General features: G+C 47.5%; 1 protein-coding gene across 1 annotated transcript; it reads right to left on the bottom strand.

The window, feature by feature from the left end:
* Positions 1-1,136: 1,136 nt before the first annotated feature.
* Positions 1,137-9,286, bottom strand: tsen54 (TSEN54 tRNA splicing endonuclease subunit; the record flags this gene model as incomplete). Its single annotated transcript, XM_080524512.1, has 11 exons — positions 1,137-1,346; positions 4,071-4,184; positions 4,673-4,733; positions 6,430-7,091; positions 7,260-7,361; positions 7,462-7,514; positions 7,865-7,963; positions 8,283-8,366; positions 8,533-8,596; positions 8,822-8,980; positions 9,231-9,286. The coding sequence occupies 11 exons, from the start codon at positions 9,284-9,286 to the stop codon at positions 1,196-1,198; spliced, it is 1,605 nt and encodes a 534-aa protein (XP_080380638.1). The 3' UTR covers positions 1,137-1,195.
* Positions 9,287-20,775: the final 11,489 nt, after the last annotated feature.

Genomic DNA, 20,775 nt, shown 5'->3' with positions numbered 1-20,775 from the left:
AAAAAAATCATGCTTCATTGATTCAAAAAATCTTGCTTTTGCTTCGGCAGCCATCATATTCTGGCTGAGAATGTGAATCGAGTTGCTGATTTTTTAAGCCCCTGATATGTTATACCCCAAAAGATTGCCACTATATTTCAAGTTGTCATCGATGAACCGGACAATTTATCTGGTGTGGTGACACGGAGAAGATGATTCCCCCGGGGTTTAGTTAGTTATGGGTCTGCTGCATCAGGTTTAAGAAAAGGAAGCTGTTGATTGTGTGTGAGACAGAATCTGAGTCGCCGTGTGTAATGGAAATGAAAACATGAGTTGAAGTGTTTGGAAGATCACCTCTCAAACAGCGGGACCCTGGTTGCGATGTTTTGAAGGGAGAGATGAAGGAGAATAATTAATATATTCATTATTATGTTCTTTATATTAAAAGTTTGATTAATTGAATTCATCTTTTATCTTAAAGGGTAAACAATGACTAAGTATGAATACATAAAGGTAAGAAGATCTTGAAGGGTCATAAAAAGGGGATTACAAAATGCATGTATTGTGTGATGTGTAGTTCTTCATAGATCTAGCCTCTTAAATTTTGCCCTCAAAGTGCACCAAATGAATGCATTTTACTTTCAAATGTAAAAAAAAAAAAATCCGGGGGACCATGCCCCTGGCCCACCCTAGGGGGTCTGTGGTCACCCTTTAATTGTGTCCCCCCTACTTCCCAAACCAAAGTTTTGCCTTTGTGTTGGTGGATACTATCATGTACTTTCAATGCTTTCATGTCCCCATAAAAAAATTAAAAATAAAGATTCATTGAACAATTCTGATTAAATAAACTGGACTCTGTGGTTGCTTTCAAATGGGCACAGACATGTGGAGAACGTTCTGGTGCTATTCTAATTATGAGCATCTATTGAAGCTTTACAAAGCCTTGTTTGATGATACGTGTTGACATTGCTTGCACACACTCGTGTTTTAAACTGGCTTTATTAGTCCTGAGACAACAGACAGCAAGCCCTTCAAGGCCAGAGTACAAAGCTTTGGAGGCAGTGGCAATAACTCACTATCAGTCATTGTTTTGAGAGATGAGAGACCAACATCACGGAAGCCCTGAGAATTCTGTTTATTTAATTTCCACAAGTTCTTTTTGCATTGTTGGAATACCACTTTAGCCTGCTAGATTGCAGGGTTGCTGTGACTGTGGTCAATGGGAGACATCGGTGGGTAGTTGGAAGTCCTTGAAGGAGTAGAAGGAGATGTCCCCATGGTCCACCACTGCATAGGTGACTGGGACGTCCCCGCTCTGGAACGCCAGCAGCTTCAATGTCCCCAGGTCAGGCACTGGACCATCAAATCTGAAACAATACAGGAGACTTGACTAGAGTGGCTTTAGAGGTGGTTTGAGAAATCGAAAATGTCATCATGAGAAATAGGGCTGGGGCATCATAGATTACGGAAATACGTCGATTTGCATAACGTGTCTCGGTGCATCGCAAGGAAGTAAGATGGCTGCGCCCGGTCAAAGCATGGAAACCCCTTGTACCACGATCATCTAAAGTGTGGAGAGTATTTTAGACAGAGACCGAACAATGTATATACTCTGAAAATTGGAAATGGCATAGCCCAACAGTACAACTGCTATGCATAAACATTTGAAGCCAAAGCATCTCGGAGTGCTTTGTGAAGATGGCAGCAAGTCAGCACCGTAACGCCGAAAACAGTCGGCAAGTGTCAATCTCAGCAGCGCGTGTGCGTGGCGGAACTGCTGCGTCTCTCACTGTTGCGGCTTCCATACAGGAAGCGTTTCTGCTACGGCTCTACGGCGGAGCTGCTACTGCCAGCCCTATCTTTGTACATTGCGTTTGCCTTTGATAAAGGCTGTCAATAATATAATGGTTATTTTCACTTCATTATAAATTGTTTTGGGTTCAGTGTCTGCTGTCATCTATCCTTAATGAGCGGTTGGAATCAGAATCAGAATCAGAAGACTTTATTGCCATGACATGTAAACATGTTAGGAATTTGGTTTGGGACAGTGGAGCACAGTTTACAGCAGGACAGGTGCAAGACAGGACAAGACAGTGCAAACCAACATCATAGTGCAAGAGTCATAATTAGTATAAATATAAAGTGCAGAGATCAAGTGTTCAAGTGTTCATATCCAGACAGTCCAAAGCTCTCTGGGTGGGGGTGGAGGGAGGGTAGATAGATAGGGGTCAGGTCAGGGGGGGGGCCAGCAGCATTTAGGAGCCGGATGGCTGTGGGGAAAAAGCTGTGTGCATGTCGGGCCTTCACAGGAAAAGTGAAACGGTTATAGAAGGTTACAGAAAACAGTCACATTGTTTTTGTTTACCCTCTTTTTTTTGTTTGCCCTCTTTCAAGAGTACTTAATTACCTCAGTAACACCTACTATAGTAATAGTCCCTATAGAAATATCCATTCATAGGGGTGAAAGACCACTCATCCCTGCAGTCTATTTTTGAACAGGCTACTCTCAGACAGGCTAATAGAATTCTCATGAATCCCTCCCATGTCCTACATGCAGAGTATGAACTGCTGCCCTCTGGGAGGAGGTTCAGAGTCCCTCGCGCTAGATTAAATAGATTTAAAAATTCTTTTATTCCCGTTTCTGTTAAACTTTTAAACTGCACCAGATGAATGTAACTTATCTTGCTATCATTTTATTTCCACTCTTGTTTTAATCAGGTCCGCCTTCTGTTTGTGTGCTAATATCCTGTATTGTCTGTTGCTCTTTGTTGGCTGCTGTGGGGTGTAAGCCCAATACAAATTTCCCAGTGATGGGACAATAAAGTGACTCTTGACTCTTGACTTGAAATTTTAATTTGAAACAGATAGTGAAAGTTGAGTAGAGAGAGAGTGAGGGAGAGAGACTGAGAGAAATCACCTGAAAAATACTGCCCTTCACCTGATGTTCTTTTAACTTATTAACATATTATAATTATAGCCTACGTGGGGTTTCTGCTATGACTACCATATACATAGTATTCCTACTGTAGAAAAGGCTGACATTTCAGGGTGCTTATCAGTCACGTTCAAGTTCAGCGTGCACCGCATGATAGCCTGTTATAGTTTAGTTTCACCTATTAGTGACGATTAACATCCTTATTTCTTCATGTGTGATCCAGTTTGTGACATTCTGAGTATTGAGTCAATGATGAAAAGTAAGTGCCTGTTGCATTTTGTGTTTCTGTTTGCAGTCTGCACCGCTGCTAACACCATGCGTCATCTAACATTGTTTGGTCGTTTTATATTAACGGCCATATGAGTTTGAATTTCAGGTCCAGTATTTTTTCAGGCATCAGGCATCTGACAAAACATTTTTTTATTATTATTGTTATTGTTATTATTATTATTATATTCTAATTATGATTATGACTATTGTTGTTAACAATAATAATGATGTGATTATTATTATTAATAATAATAATAATAATAATAATATCATAACACAGCAGTGACATGGAAATATAATTCATGTGTCTCTTTTTCAGGATGGCGTAAAGCAGTGTGGAGGACTTTTTCCACAAAAGGAACCCAAATCCATGCACACCCCAGATGGCTGCACCATATTCCTTTTACCGTACTTAAATTGAACAAGCTCTTGCTTTCATTTTATTTTGGAGAGATGTTATGTTGTACTGTAAAACTGAGATTACCAGTTAAGACCAGGTTATTTTTTGTTGTGGAATAATGCCCTACATACTTTGTTTCTTGTTACATTTGTTTGTTTTTAAGAGAAGATGATTGAATAAAATATTGAAATATTAATGAGACAAGTTTTTGATATTTATTTTGGGTAAAGTAATTGTTATATTAATCAAGCAATAAAAAAATACTAATTGAAAAAATAATCGTTAGATAAATTTAGAAAGCCCTAAGGCATGCCAATAAAAGCATGAATACGTTAAGTGCACTAAAGATAACTTCATCTCATGTCATGTGTTCAAAATGACAACCAAAGATTGTATAATTCTAAAGTAATCAAAGTGAATCAAAAGTACACAGGGTGGATGTTTACTTGACAAAAACAAACGGTCGCCCGCTTGATGAGTGTTTACCTGCACACACACATGCGGGAATAAGGTTTCCCTGGACTGCTCTTTTTAAACTCAGCCACCGTGTCAGGTTGGTAAATGTTGAAACTGATCCTCCAGGCCTCTGAACCTTTCAACCTGAGAGGACAAAGCACAATGTCATCAAGGTCACAGTAAGTCGAGTCTGGGTTACTGGAGAACAATGCCATTGGCCATCCCCAAACCAAGAAGTTTGACGCTCTGCAAAAATACAATCGTTCTGATTTATATTTATATATGTACACTGATCCAATTACCACCAACTGAACAAACAATGCTTCCTACTACCTAAACCAAACACATTCATGATTTTTTAGGCCCATCTTTACTGAATAAAGAGACATCTGCCAGTGGAGATAAGCGACTGACAAGCTGACACACTGAACACATGAGGTTAAGGCCCCGAGAGAGAGAGAGAGAGAGAGAGAGAGAGAGAGAGAGAGAGAGAGAGAGAGGAAGAGAGGTAGAGAGGTAGAGAGAGAGGTAGAGAGAGAGGTAGAGAGAGAGGTAGAGAGAGAGGTAGAGAGAGAGAGGTAGAGAGAGAGAGAGGTAGAGAGAGAGGTAGAGAGAGAGAGAGAGAGGTCTACCTGGAGGCTCCATCTGACATCCGAGACGATTGGACCACCCTGATTCTATCCAGCAGCTCCCCTGGGGGCAAGTGGATGAAAAACAACGACGTCAACATCCATAGCATATGCTGGTACAAATACTCGTGGCCTATCCAAGACATCCTCATATAAGGTGGTCATGGAATATCACAAGTACATCCAGTTAATGTCACGGTAACAATGTATGAGAGGGGGGAGAGGGGAGAGGGGAGAGGGGAGAGGGGAGGGGGGGAGAGGGGAGAGGGGAGAGGGGAGAGAGTGGAGAGGGGAGGGGGGAGAGGGGAGGGGGGAGAGAGGGGAGAGGGGAGAGGGGAGAAAGGGGAGGGGGGAGAGGGGAGAGGGGAGAGGGGGGAGAGGGGAGAGGGGAGGGGGGAGAGGGGAGAGGGGAGAGGGGAGGGGGGAGAGGGGAGAGGGGAGAGGGGAGGGGGGAGAGAGGGGAGAGGGGAGGGGGGAGGGGAGAGGGGAGAGGGGAGGGGGGGGAGAGGGGAGAGGGGAGAGAGGGGAGAGGGGAGAGGGGAGAGAGGGGAGAGGGGAGGGGGGAGAGAGGGGAGAGGGGAGGGGGGAGAGAGGGGAGAGGGGAGAGAGGGGAGAGGGGAGAGAGGGGAGAGGGGAGGGGGGGAGAGGGGAGAGGGGAGAGGGGAGAGGGGAGAGGGGAGGGGGGGGAGAGGGGAGAGGGGAGAGGGGAGAGGGGGGAGAGGGGAGAGGGGAGGGGGGAGAGGGGAGAGGGGAGAGAGGGGAGGGGGGAGAGGGGAGAGGGGAGAGGGGAGGGGGGAGAGAGGGGAGAGGGGAGGGGGGAGAGGGGAGAGGGGAGAGGGGAGGGGGGAGAGAGGGGAGAGGGGAGGGGGGAGAGGGGAGAGGGGAGAGAGGGGAGGGGGGAGAGAGGGGAGAGGGGAGGGGGGAGAGAGGGGAGAGGGGAGAGAGGGGAGAGGGGAGGGGGGGGAGAGGGGAGAGGGGAGGGGGGGAGAGGGGAGAGGGGAGGGGGGGGAGGGGGGGGAGAGGGAGGGGAGGGGGGGGAGAGGGGAGAGGGGAGGGGGGGGAGAGGGGAGAGGGGAGAGGGGAGGGGGGGAGAGGGGAGAGGGGAGAGGGGAGGGGGGGAGAGGGGAGAGGGGAGAGGGGAGGGGGGGGAGGGGGGGGAGAGGGGGGAGAGGGGAGAGGGGAGGGGGGAGAGGGGAGAGGGGAGGGGGGAGGGGGGGAGAGGGGAGAGGGGAGGGGGGGAGAGGGGAGAGGGGAGAGGGGAGAGGGGAGGGGGGGAGAGGATGAATGAGCCATTTGAAAGCAGTGGATAATTAGGAGGCCATGACAGCATGGGGGCCAGAGATTGGGAATTCAGTCAGGACAGCGGCGTTAATACTCCTATTCTTACGCTAAGTGCCATGGGATCTTTAACGACTCGAAAGTCGAGATCTCGGTTTTACGTCTCATCCGAAGGACAGAAACCTCTGCAAGGCAATGCCCCATTCACTGGTGCCCCATTCACTACCCTGGGGCATTGGGTTTGCCTAGACCAGACACCACTTCCAGCAGCCTGTATCGGTCCCCACCATCCAAGGATTGACAGAGGAATACCCTGCTAAACTTCCCCAGACAAGCTAGCAGAAGGACGCGGGGGGGGGGGGGGGGGGCTGCTGAGCATGTGTCCGATTAACACAGAATAGTACACATTAATATGAAATTGTAATCTAATCACGTATCACAAGTGTGTCTTTAAACCACCGCCGGGTGCATATTAATCGTACCGGTCGAGGAGTACTGTCCGGGGTCGTGTAGCGGTGTGACCGTCCCCTCCCACAGGTGAGCCGGTCTGTCTCCGCGGCAACGTCGACTCCTCCTCCTCTCCTCCAGCAGCTCTCGGTACTCCGCCCAGTTCCCGCAGCGCCGCACCTCCCGGTCCTCGTTGACGTCCCGCCGGTACCGGTCCCTGTCCCGCTCCCTCTCCCGCTCCCGTCGGGACATCCTCACCTCCCGCAGGTTGAGCCTCCGTAGCCACGGGGTGACGTCGCAGGCCCCCGCGGACACGGACGTGGGGAGGAGGGCCGGGTCCGGGGAGGCCAGGCTGCTGGGGAGGGGTCGTCTGGAGCCCAGGTCTGGGAAGGGGATGGAGCTGAAGTCCCAGCGTCTGGAGGCGAAGCTCTGGGGCTCACCTGGCTGCTTCTGCTGCTCCTCAGGCCCCGGGTCAGCCTGACCTTCCTTCGCCCACCAGCTCCTACCCTGGCTAGTCGTCTCAATTAACGATGAGGCGGCGGGGTCGTCCAGCGGTGCCATCTTCTCCTCGTCAATCTCAGGGGCTGTAAGACCAGGGGGAGGGTCCGGGGTCTTGTCCTCCTCTTCCTCTTTATCACCCTCTCTGTCCCCAACCGTTTTGTCTGAGGAAGAAGATCCCTCCTGTGGTTCTGTGTGTCTGCAACACAACGTCAGGGATAGAGAGGCACGGTGAAAACAGAGGTTGGATTATTACGCCATGTTCGTCGACGCAAAATGTCACATTCGATGGGGTAAAACAACATTTGCCATTTCAAAGGACTGCGAGGCCTCATGGTGAGAGGGGATGTGTGTGTCTACTGCTCACCTGGAGGTGGGGCTGTGGCTACGTTTCCTCTTCAGGTGCTTTCCCGGTCTGTCTCGTGACTGGGGCAGGTTCAGCTGCCTCTCATACTGAGACGGCACAGAGCTGCACAGGGAACAATCCCTCAGATTCACTTGCACACAAAAAAATTTGAACCAATAAAAGGGAAGGAATGTGTTAGATTGTATACCAGCGAGTCACTTACCTGGGATCAAATCTAGTCACCACATAGCCAAGCCTCCTCAAATGACCGAATACCTTCAAGGGGGAGACAAAGTCATCGAGTTAGGCAGGTTTATGCATGCTAGGATCCTACTGAATCATATCGTTAGCTTCATAGCATAATTGCCTAAGTCATATTTTGGCCAAATCGAGATATCTGCCTAACTCTACTCTCCTAGCACTGCTGATTCACTGTGCGTTATTGCCTCTATGCCATCAGCCTATCAGAATGCTTGTTACATTCCAAAATCACTAACTGCCCAAGTCATCTCTTTGACATAGGCATTTTTGACACTACATACAAAGACGGCTCGGCTGACCACAAGTGAAGCACGACTTATAGCAAAATATGCTATGAGGCTAACGATCTGTGTCTTCTCTCATACCTGGTACTGCCTCAGGCCCACCGTCTTTGAGGACAGGAATCTCTCGTACCCCTCTTGGATGGACAGTGGAAGTTCGTGGTAGAACACCTGCAGGTTTCCCTGTTCAAGAGCATAGGATAGTAAGACACATAGAAGAGTCATTGTGATCCAGGTTAAACTTGCAACTGCACTTCCCTGGCAGGTGCACAAACTGTATCAGAGATAATTAGGGGCTCAAGGGTTTGACCTGGGCTGCGTTTGTAAAAAAATCGCTCTGAGAGTGCCCGGAGCGCACACTGGGTTCGACGTCATAAAGAGCCCAAGTAGTTTGAATTGGACAAGACAAGAGGCATTTCATGAGTGCTGATCAGATTCCGGAGCGGGATTTACGAACGCAGCACGGGTATCCACTCCCTGATAAACTGAGACAGGCACTTACACACTCCATTAGGTACAGGGCCTCCTCGGGGTGTAGACATTGCTTTCCGTTGGCGGAAAAACCCATCGTCTGCCAAAACTTCCCCTACGGTAAAACGATGTTGTGAGTCTCTTGTGAAATCCTTTTATTCAAACATTCGGATAAGGCTGAATGAAAGAAAGGTGGTGACAGTAGCAGAGGAGCCCTCAAAAGACCTGGCTAATACGACAGCTGCTGTCACGCCTCTGTCGGATGTGACAACTATACTCACAGCTGGTGACTGGAGCTCCACAATCCTGTCACTGGGAAGCCACAAGGCCTTCACTAGGCTCCCGCTGCAAACACACAGACAAAGTACAGGAAAAGGGTCGTCATATCCACACTGCTGCAACATTATTTGAACATATTGTAGGCTTTAGAGTACTCTAGTGAACACAGATGAAGCCCATACCGACTCTATCTAAAGATGCCATAGATAGTGTATGGGCAAGCTGTCACACACAAGACTACTACAGTAATGCACCCCCCTGTTGTGTTGTCCACCTGTTATTTCTACTTACAGTTTCACTACTCGTTCTTCAGAGACTAGTCCCCAGTGTTCGTCCAGAGCCTGCTGGAGATGAGCTCTTTGTCGTTCTGAACCACTGGGGATGAAATCCTTCTGCCCCCTCACCGGGATCTTGTGGTCCCGCGTCCGGGCGGCGAACAGCTCAGATGCACTAAAACACAGTCATGTTTAGATATAGCTTGATTACACAACAATTAGCAAGCAAGTGTAAATAATGGGGTTTTGGTGGTCTCACAAATCTGTCTGTCTGGCTAGCTAACACGTGTGTAAGCACGAGTAAACAGTTGTGATTTCGAGAGATAAGCGCTACCAAAGCAGCAGGTTTGGCTTGATTAGTTCTCTTAAAAAAAAAGTTAATTCAGTAAGTGTTTGGATCTCTGACGTGGAAACAGTTTACTGACCTCAACAATTCACTGGAGAAATCCACTTTTGCCGATGTTTTGTTTTGGTCAGCCATGTTTGACAGTTGTATCGTTTCTCTCATCCTCAGGGTCCTAGTGCCCCGAACTCAGTTTTAAGAGATGTTCAATTCACATAATGGTCACAAGGGGGAGCTGGAGCACAACATTTACAAGATCAAGGATTCCACTGCTTGCTGTGCTAAAGTTCTAGTAGCCTACATTAATTTCATACTATGATACGTTTGAATTAAGGCCATTTACTTGTATCATATATACAAATACATACATATACAAATGTTGTCTCTTCTCATGCAAGTGGTTTTCCCGAGCTGTAGGCTGTATTACAGAACAATGTTACTAAAACTAATTGCTAATCATTAAATGAGACATGTGAGTGAAAGGACTCTCAAGTGTGTGTGTGTGTGTGTGTGTGTGTGTGTGTGTGTGTGTGTGTGTGTGTGTGTGTGTGTGTGTCTGTGTCTGTGTCTGTGTGTGTGTGTGTGTGTGTGTGTGTGTGTGTGTGTGTGTGTGTGTGTGTGTCTATGTCTGTGTGTAATGCGTCAGAATACGGTTACAACACATGTTTGTGTGTGTGTGTGTGTGTGTGTGTGTGTGTGTGTGTGTGTGTGTGTGTGTGTGTGAGTGTATGAGTGTTTGCGCCGTGTCTGATCACGTCTTGCCCTTTGTCAGGTCTGGCCACGAGTCATTGCACCTGACCTAAGAGGTGAGATCGATGCATGGACAATGAGGGGATGCCCCGCTGAGCAAACGTCCATACTACCAGGAAGTGGGAGACCATGCTCCCACCCCTCACCCCACAGGCCTGTCCCCTCCCCTTCCCCGAAAGTCAACAATAAACCACGCTTCCAGTAAGCCGGATAGCTCCCCAAGTCTAGCCCATCTCCATGGTGACCACTAAGAGGGTTGACAGTCCTGTGTCTTCTGGCCAAATTAGGCCACCCATGCGGAAAGGCCTGATATCCCAATATGAATCAAAATGTACATATTGATTGTTTTATAGTGATTTCACTTATTACTCTGGAGAGAAAAAGTAAGAAGTGGGCAATCAAAATGCACTTGCATATTTGTGCAGAGACTTGGAATCACTATTCTGGCCTCCCAGTCAGAGAACAGTGGCATTCCATGTTTTACACCTTGACGTAGTTTTTCACCGTGACGTCAGCATTCCCCTCTCTGGTGTGTTGAGTGACACGGTACCTTTGTGTGTGAGTCTCCACGTCTTATTCATAGACGCTTAACTCCTGGGTCCGGGGCTGCGTGGTGGCCTTTTCAAGGCAGCCTGACTCCTTAATCCGCTGTTTAACTCACTGAATCAGGCTTTTTGCATTCTCAGTCCACCAGAGCAGGGTGTTTTTTTTTCTGCTTTGTGTGGATTGTTAACTTGCAAAACACAGCCTAAGGACCCTAGTGACTGCTAGACTGGGGGGCGGCTAGCGGCCAACGAGGTCATGCCAAAGGGTCATCCTTACTACTGGCATGTTAATAGTGCCCAGAAACCAAGACGGAGAAGATTCAATTAAAGATTTACAACTCTTTACAGCGTATGTCGTGGTACGGTACATTGATTTGGCCCCCCCATGGATGTTTGCGACATAGGTTAGCAGTCATGTAAATCAGTGGAGAAATATAATGAGTAGAATGTTTGGAAATAACCAACTGGACTATTCAACATATCAAACATATTCTTGTCATTTTGTCACATTGTACAAACATTTTTTTGACACACTCTCTACCCCCCACCCCGATTTTTTTTTATAAATGTCAAATGCTTGGATAATAAGGAAAAAAAGATACATGAAGATATCTGCTTATGCTAAGAAAGCTGGATTGTTTGCAAACAGATCTTGAGGGCTCCCTGGAGAAGCTGAAGCAGTGTAAGCCATTAGCAAACAGAGCCACACCAGAGACTAACACCTCACATCCTCAGCATCACGCTCTCCATTTCAAAGCTGGGGGTCCTCTGCCGCTAATCTGTTCAATCTGTTGTCATTGGTCTTCAGTCACAGTGCACTTTCATTGACACCCTCTCTGTGTGACATTAGGGGACAATCCCTGGGCTGCACCCCCTCTCCCCTCCCGCTCCCCCCATCCCAAAAACCCCTATGGCCTTTTTCACAAACTGTTAAACTGTTAAAGCTGTGTGTGGCTATTTAGAGACAAGGGCAGGTGGCAGACACACCTTTCACACCTGTTGTCTTCTCAACACCCTGAGACCAGCGAAAAGTAACATTCTTACTTCACAAATCCAGTAAATGCCGGTGGGAAGATTCTAGAAGAACCATTCTTTCTTTCCCACACAGGTGTCTGTGTGAATTAGACGTCTTAGATACTGAGTGACAGAGAAAGAAAATACAAACACATGATGGGACATCAGGATAACGTGCTGTGTGTATTCTATAGCAGTCCGTGTTACACAGAAGGTCACCACGTTCTAGGACCTACTCCATTGTTCTAGAATGCTCTGGTTGAATCCCTGCATGGGTAGTTTAAGACTCTCTTGGGGTGGGGGGGGGGACACCTTCCTCCCTTCTTCTTCCCCTCCTCCCCTCCAACCCCCTTCCTCCCTTCTTCTTCCCCTCCTCCCCTCCAACCCCCTTCCTCCAGTGCTGTCCTGCGTCGTCTCAGCTCATGCTTGTTTGCATTCCTCTCAGTTAATAAGTGTTTGTCTGATCCCTGGCAGGGGGCAAAAGATCACCCCACGCAAACACACTGACTGGCCCCTCCCCTCCCCTCCCTCGCCTGGCTGTAAAGAGAGCAAGAGTGATGCTGGAAGTTATGAGCGTCATAAATTTCATAGACATGCAGGCTCACCCATTAACTGTGATAATAACTAGGAGGCTGCTCTGATTCGATCTACATCAGCGGGGACAGGTGCCGTAACTGTATTCTGACGCATTACACACGCGCGCGCACACACACACACACACACACACACACACACACAAACATGTGTTGTAACCGCATTCTGACGCATTACACACAGACTTAGACACACACACACACACACACACACACACACACACTCACACACATACTCACACATGCACACACATGCACACAGTTCAAATGTTTGATCGCCTCCTTTACACAGCTGACATGTCAAGCCACTTGAGTGATAGCCTTTAGGCCAGTGGTTCTCAACCCTCTCCTCGGGGACCCCCCAGCCGCTCCACATGTTTGATCTGTTCCACCACCAGCTCACCTGATTCATCTGATCAAGTACAAACCATAATTGCTTTATACTTGATCAGTTGAATCAGGTGTGCTGAACCACTGCTTTAGGCCATAAGTTAAACCCAGTTTTGCCTACCGTATGGTTTATTTCATTTCCTCTTTCATCTGACCAGTTTTGAACACTGCGCAGGACACATACACCCCTTAGTCCTACACAAGAATGGAAGAGAGCTAAACCCCATCATTCCATGTTTCTGTGTAAGGCTCTGACTGATAAGGTAATAAAGCATGCCCCAATCCTCAAACACAAATCAACTTAGTCCCATTAACACCACACTCTGCACCGGACTGATAGCAGAGCGGGAGAGGGAGAGGGAGAGAGAGAGAGGGAAAGAGAAAGGGAGGGAGAGAGGGAAAGAGAGAGGGAGGGTGAGGGAAAGAGAGAAGGAGGGAGAGAGAGAGGGAAAGAGAAAGGGAGGGAGAGAGGGAAAGAGAGAGGGAGGGTGAGGGAGGGAGGCCCAGACATTCACACTTTGGGCCTGTGTGGGAAATGGCCGGGGAGGTCTCCCTTTCACTCCATTCCACGTCTACTCTGATCAAGTCATTTAGTGGATGCACCCGCCGCAAACCACAGGGCTCTTTGCTGGGGGTGAGAGGCAACAGCCATGAATGAAAGGACTTCAGAGCCTTGGACGGGTGCTGAGAGAAAGCTCTGGCTGAGCAGTGCAGTGAGGGGGTCCTACGCTTGGACCAGGCCTAGATGGAGGGAGGGGGGGTGGCTTTTGTGGCCACTGTCGCCACGGCAGCTCACCTATTGAGGGCAGAGCCTAAGATATGTAAAGCAGCAAACGTTTCAAAGCCTCCCCTTCCACTGTGAAACAAACAAAGAAATAAAGAAATCAAATTAAAGTCTGGAAAGGAGCACATACAGGGGGGAATAAGAGCAGGAGAAAAGAGAACCTATCTTCTGTGGTTTCAATGCGAAGAGCCGGCCAAGCCGTGTGTTGGAATCCGAATCCGAGTGTTAGGGAAAAAAATAAATCACAAAAAAAAAGAAAGAAAGAAAAAAAAAAAAGAGTTTGGAGTTTGGAGGTGGAAAGAGCTTACTATGGCCTTGTTTGCCCGGAGTGGGCATTTTCCCTTTTCTCATTGAGCCCGGGCCAAGTCTTGGCCAAGCGGCTTGGTGCGTCTCCCATCCAGCATTGAGAGGCAGGTCTGGGCTTGCCCGGCGCCAAGGTCGGACCACGGGCGCCAGGAACGCACACGGCTCAGCCTGCCCCCAGCTGCCATGGTCATTGTTTATGTTTGTTTCTTTTCTCCTCTCAGTAAATTTCCCTCCCCCCCCCCCCCCCCAGGGATAGTCTGAGGAGCGCTCTCCAGGGGTACGGCACGGCACACTCAGGTATCAGGTGACCCTGCCACTTCCTCCAGAGGTATGCAGGGCCAAGGTTGTGTGCAGTGTGCTGTGTGTTGTTGCCGCCGCTGCCGGTTGCAATTGTCTTGTCTCCACAACAGCTCCTCCGTCTCCCCACCCCGCCCACCCCTCACACCCCTCACGTCACATTCTCAGGACCAACAGGGTACTTTACCGCTGCCGTTAGGCTACGTACAGTAAGGCTGTAAGGCTATGTCTACTAGGTGAAAAAGTGACAGGTTACATAAGTCTGGTTAAGCCCTAGCTTTCATCAGTATACGCACCCAATTGTTGATAATCCACCACCACTATCATTATTGTCTTTTTGACACGTCCTATTTGGATAGAAAAACAAATATGATGCTAAGCTGCGTTCCTACTTAGCTGAGGGCAAACAATGTACACGGGGACAGTGTGAACGGCCCCTGACACGGCTGTAAGGTGAGAGTGTGTAGAGTAACTGACTCTGCCTGCTTCAGAGGGGAGGAGATCTCAGGGACTATTGTTCCCTCTCTGGAATGACTCACCTGGCTGTTACCTGGGCAGCGCACCCCACACACTATGTACTGAACGCAGGAACGTCAACACACACACGCACACACACACACACACATACACACACACGCACACACACACACATACACACACACACACACACACACACACACACACACACACACACACACACAGCCCATACAGCCCCAGAGCCAATAAGGAAGCCTATTTGACAACCGGTTAAGAAAGAGTAAAGCTGATCACCCAAGAGCACAGCTGTACAGTACAATACAATTGCTTCACTCATTTCTTCGCCAACTTCCTTTATCTATCAACTCTGAATGCCTCTAATGACCTATTAGCAAATTTTAACTGCCGGGTTGTCCTAATTTATAAGTAGCTCTCAAATAACCCTCTCAACCCTCCGATTCCTGGGGGTGCACATACAGGATGACCTGTCCTGGAAGAACAACACAGCAGCCACCATCAAGAAGGCACAACAGCGGCTCTACTCCCTGAGAGTCCTCAGGAAGGAACACAACAAGCAGGAGATACTGGTGATGCGCTACAGAGAGTCGTGAGAACAGCCCAGAAGATCACCGGCGCCCCCCTCCCCTCTCTGGAAGAGCTGTACAACACACGCTGTCTCAGGAAGGCCTCCAAGATCTCCAGAGACCCAACCCACCCTGGGTACGAACACTTTGCCCGGCTGCCTTCGAAAAGGCGGTACAGGACCATGGCCGCAAGGACAAACAGACTGAAGCTCAGCTTCTACCCCAGGGCCATCCAGGCCCTGAACACAGCAAAGACCTAGGTTCTGGGCCCTGGACAGTCTGGACGGATTGATGGCAGCTGCTGGATTGAAAAAATCAGGTGTAGTGCTGAGGCACAAATATGTACATTTCAAGCCTGCAAACTGCGACACTTTAAATGAATGTGCAATAACACTATGTGCAATATGACAACCCTAGTCGTCTATCTGTACAGTATAGTATAGTGGATAGTGTACATAGCCTTTATTTATGTAAACCAGCTCCTTTCCCTTCTTGTTTTTTTTCTCTTTTTTTCTTTCCTAGCACCAGGGGAGCCACCCCTCCCAAATTTCGTTGTTTGGTACCTGTACTATAGCAATGACAATAAAGACCATTCATTCATTCATTCATTTATTCATTCATAACCTTCAATGAAAGACACAGATACTCATATGAGTGGAGCCTCCTCTCTCATCCACGGGGGGAAACGGTTACGGTTTACTAGTAAGTCACTTACTAGTACCTCAACACTAGTAACATTGTGATCTTTTGCTGTCTCATTCCTTCTTCTTTAACACCTACAAAAGAGTGTCCCCAGCCTTGTGTAATGAATAAGGGGCCCTCCCTCTGTTTCCCTGGGTATTGTCTCTCTGTGGTTACACACCGTGTGTATTGCTCACTAAGCTGGTGATGGATGTCGGATTACCCTCTGCCTGTGTCTCACTGACAAAGAGACCTCAGCCCACACTGCTGCGGTGGAGGAGAACACACACACACGCACACACACACACACACACACAGTCACACCAAACATACACCCACCGGCAGAGATCTTGCATACAATGGGCCGCACAGCTTTCTCCTGAGTCGCCCCCCCCCCCCCCATCTCAAACACATCAGTGTCCGTATGGCATTGACTTAATATTTACTTTCACTTTATTTGACCTTTGACATATTCCTCTTTACCAGTATTTTTTGGTACAAAATTTCACAGTAATGAACTTGTGTGATCGAAAACATATTGTGTGATGTTCCTTTTCCTGTTTCCACAGCTTGTTTCAGTGCGTAGTAAAATCAACACAAAAGCACGCCATAAAACTGAAGGGCTTCTGTGATGTCTTTTATGGTGTGTGTGTGTGTGTGTGTGTGTGTGTGAGTGCGCGCACGTGTGTGTATGTGTGTGCGCACATGTGTGTGTGTGTGTGTGCGTGCGTGGGTGTGTGTGTGTGTGCGTGCGTGTGTGCATGTGTGTGTGTGTGTGTGTGTGTGTGTGTGCGTGTGTGTGTGTGTGTGTGCGTGCGTGCGTGCGCTTGCGTGTGTGTGTGTGCGTGCTTGAGTGCATGCGTGCGTACGTGTGTGTGTGTGTGTGGTATCCTTGTTGATTTTACATGTATCACAGTGTAAATGAGATAAGACCCACATTTGCACTTCCACAGCAGTAGCCCAGCCCACTGAGAAGGCTCACCAGCGCGGTTGTGCAACATCCAAAATAAAGATGTCCGCCCCTGATTGATGGATCAACTTATCTTTCGGAGGTTGTGTATGGCACAGTGCATCTATTTTACCCCATACCCATTACTCGTTTACAAGACTATCTGGGGCATTCGCTCGACTGGACAACATAAGAGGCAACACATTGTACAATGCAGAGGAAGAGGAAAAACAAGAAAAAGACTGTGTGCCATTTTAAAGGAGACCCTGTGAAACTGTCCCCTCCCCACCCATATAAGGGGGGTAAGTAGAGGTTCACTTTGGTAAGGTAAATGCACTTTTACAAAGACTTACACCGTTCCTATAATAAATCTCGGGTGCCGTCGACCTCCCTGTCTTTCTACGCCATCCCTCCACAACCCTAATCAACCCCTGGGCCGTGGTGGGACCAGTAACAGACCCTCTCCCATTCTCCGGCCAGTCTACATGACAATAGCACCAGCAGTTACCCGGGAGACTGGCCTTTCATTAGGCGTGTGATAAAAAAGATGTATTCCCCCCTCTCTCTTCTTCTTCTTCCACTTTTTCCCTCTTTTTTTTTTCGGGAACCCACGGATAAGCTGAGACTCACGAGAGCTGCCCAGGCCCCGCTTGCTCCCTCCTTTTTTGCAGTACACAGACCCCGGGGAATACCAATGGAGTTGTGGGGGGCAACGGGGGGAAAAAGACATCCTGACGACAGCGCCTGGGCCCTAGGGCCTGATGTTCTCATCAGTCTGGGCCCTCCTGCGGGGCCTGTGTCTTTGAATTCAACTTAGATGGACGCTTTTATATCCCATCTTTAAAATGTCCAATTTCTCCTTCAGGTATTTTTGGTTTATACTGGTTCCCTATCGTTTTTAGTTTAGAACATCCACTCTAGGAATGTCTTTCATCTCTCCTTCCTGTACTACAGCTTGGATGTTCAGGCGGCTTGTTGAATAGGTGTGTCACGTATATATGTCATTTTCCTGGCTGTAGCGGTGGGTTGCCATTTTACCACTTTCGGTTCGGGGGCGTCCCTGTGGGTTGGGACAAGCGAGCGAGCGAGCGCGGCGGCGGCGGGGGTTAGCATTTCACCAGGGAGCTCTCCTTACGTGCAGCCGTCAGCAGCCTTGGGGAATAATGCCTGCATCATGTTACCTCAGCCCTCTCATCTAACCGGCCTGCACATTATAATTATGAGCCCTGCACTCCACCTGGAGAGATAGCTCCTGCTATGTACGGTAATAGCCGTCCGGGGGGGGTGGGGGGGGAAGGTCGGGCAGGGGTGGGCGGGGGGGGGGGGGGGGGCTCTTTGGAGCTTGTCCCACTCTCCTCTCCCCGAGCCGAGAGCACCTAGGCTGGGCACGGAGTTGGACAATCATACTCTTCCGGTGGAGGGTTAGGTGTCCTTGTCCATCATACGGGGGGGGGGGGGGGGGTGGGGTGGTATAACATTACTCACATGGTTCCTCCTCCTCCTCCTCCTCCATCACTAGTCATATTACGGTAGGACAGTCACCGCCTTAATCTGACATTCTGACATGCGATGGTTCTATCCGGCCTCGTTTGAAAACACCCACTGCAGTGAGTGAATGTTCATTTAGTTCCCTGGATGGGCTCTACCTAGCTAATCCCCAGGAGCTGGGGGACGTGGTGTGGTCCAGGACCAGACAGGGAGTGATATACGGGGGCGTGGGACACTTGTCCCTGTTAGACCCCACAGAGACCCGATGAGGGGACCACAGAGCTGAGCCCCAGGGGGGGACGAGAATCTGACTGAGCACAGACAAAGGTCTGAGAAAGACCCTCCTCCACCCCCCCCACCCCCCACTACACACACTATACACACTACACACACTACACACACATCACACAGACAGTCCCTGAGCAGAGCAGAGTCACCCCCGAAAAGAGATGAGCAGGAAAAGGCTAGCGTAAATCACACACACACGCACATACACACACACACGGACACACGGACACACACACACACACACACACACACACACACTCACACACACAAGCACGTATGCACAGGCACGCACACACACACACACACACACACACACACACACACACGCACACACACACACACACACACACACACACACACACAGGAAACCACATTAATGGCATTTAATCAGGCACATAGAGAGGGAGAGAGAGAGAGAGAGAGAGAGAGAGATAGAGATGGGAAAGAAACAACCAATAAAAGTCTTTCAATTTCAGTTTGAGTTTTTTTATTGTCAAGAAAATAAAACTTAAATCCTGAAAAACAGAAAAATGGACAGAGGGAAATAAGAATGCACACATGAATGCGTACAGTATCTCCGTATGATACATCACCTTTAGAAAACCAATCTTGAGGTATGATATGAATAATATGGTCAACATTGATGACACAAAATATTTTTTGATCACTTGGAAGAGCTACCGTAACACACAATTGACAACATATCTTGGTAATTTTCGTCTATACATGGGGTGGTTTCTTCCATTAGAATTCATATCACACAATACACAAAGTGATGAAGTGGGTCTTTCTAAGTAAACTGCACTACTAGACTTCTATGTAATGCAAAATATAGCAAGTATCACTGTACACTGATTGCACTTTCACACATTTGTGGATTTAGAAACCAAATAAACGAGGAGTGATTTTACAAGGTTATTTCCAAGTTTCGAATGTCCAATGACTCACTTATGTCCTAATATAGTGTGATTTGGTTTAGTTAGTCCAGAGAAGATGCAAAACAATTTCATAGTAGAAGGTAGGCTCAACGTAATAAACAAAAAAAAAGAAAAGAAAAAAGAATTTCATAACACAACATTTTTCCATTTTCATTCCATTCTAAGATTTGTGTAATCATTTATGCATTCTCCTCCTAAAAGGCCTGAATCAGCTTTACTTCATGAAAACACAGCCTTTAACACTGCCAACCTGTCTGGGTCCAAGTGTTGTTCTTGGCACGTCAAACCTGAAGGTCGGGTATTCATTTACAAGCCAGCGTGGCCTTTCCAAAGTGGGCATTTAAGGACTTTAGCCGTTTTTTTAACAGGAACAGCTTGCCTTGAGCTATTCTGCATTGGAATGAACTTTACGACTTGAGGCTCAGCTCTGTCCTCTACTGCTCTCTATGACCCCCCCCGACCCACTGCTGTGCTTTAGTCACATGATGGAAGAGGCTAGTTATCAATGATATCAATCTATGTGTTGTCCTGCTTTAGTTGAATCAATTATTGAGAATCTACATCTACTTTCTCTGTAGCTAATATGCAAATCCTAAGATAAGTAAAAGCACGGCCTACTTAGTTTTTACGACTGCATTATTCTATTCTCCCTATCGCTGTTTAGTGGACTGTTCATTATTTGAAGAATGCATTCAAAACGTAGTACATAAAACCCCACACATAAAACTTAGAATATATCCTCTTGAAAAACTGAAATAATTTGGCAAATATCTCTTCAGTGATCATCATAGTGCTCCATTCACAACCTTCAGCTGCAGACACTGCATATAGCCATTAAATAGACATCATTTCATTATCAAAATGCATCTACAATTTGTTGGGACATGCTGTCCTAGGAACCCTTCGTTCAGTTCTTCATTGGAACAGTAGGTAGAATAAAAATTCCTGAAGTCTGAGGTTATGCACTCTATGACGTCCGTCACACTGAACAGGAGTAGAATTACCTGTGAGGTGCATTCAGCTAAACGTTTAGCTCTTAAAGACTCTATATGAAATATTCAGCATGTGCCAAACCTCCTATTGTTAAGCAGCTAAAACGTTGCATCACACATCTCATCATTAGCTATTGGCCTCGAAATCCCTAACTTTCATAGAGCACATACATCCAATGTTATGTATTAATAAGATTTCTTCTAATGCATATACTGTACTGTAAATTATCACTTATAAAATGGTGATTTCGATTTTTGAAAAAGAAAAAAATAGCATTTTTTTCAGACCATGTGTCCTCTACCTCTTTCTATGTGTAAGTAGTAGTTCGCAAATGACTGACAATTCCCCTGTTCAGATCAACCTGCAATCCATTCTCTGAGTCTAGCCTGCTATAGCAGTCAGATAAGATCACATGTACTTTCAGAATGTAAACATGGACTTCTTGGTGTTTTTTTCCTGTTTTTTTCGAAAAGGAATATTTAGTTTGTTCTCATGAAGTCTTATCGACAATGTCTATGATCCAATGTCATGGTCCCAACAATAGGTTTGA

This window comes from Nansenia antarctica (assembly GCF_963989245.1).
Source record: "Nansenia antarctica genome assembly, chromosome: 2".
Classification (NCBI taxonomy): Eukaryota; Metazoa; Chordata; class Actinopteri; order Argentiniformes; family Microstomatidae; genus Nansenia; species Nansenia antarctica.
This window is presented reverse-complemented; position numbering and strand designations above follow the sequence as displayed.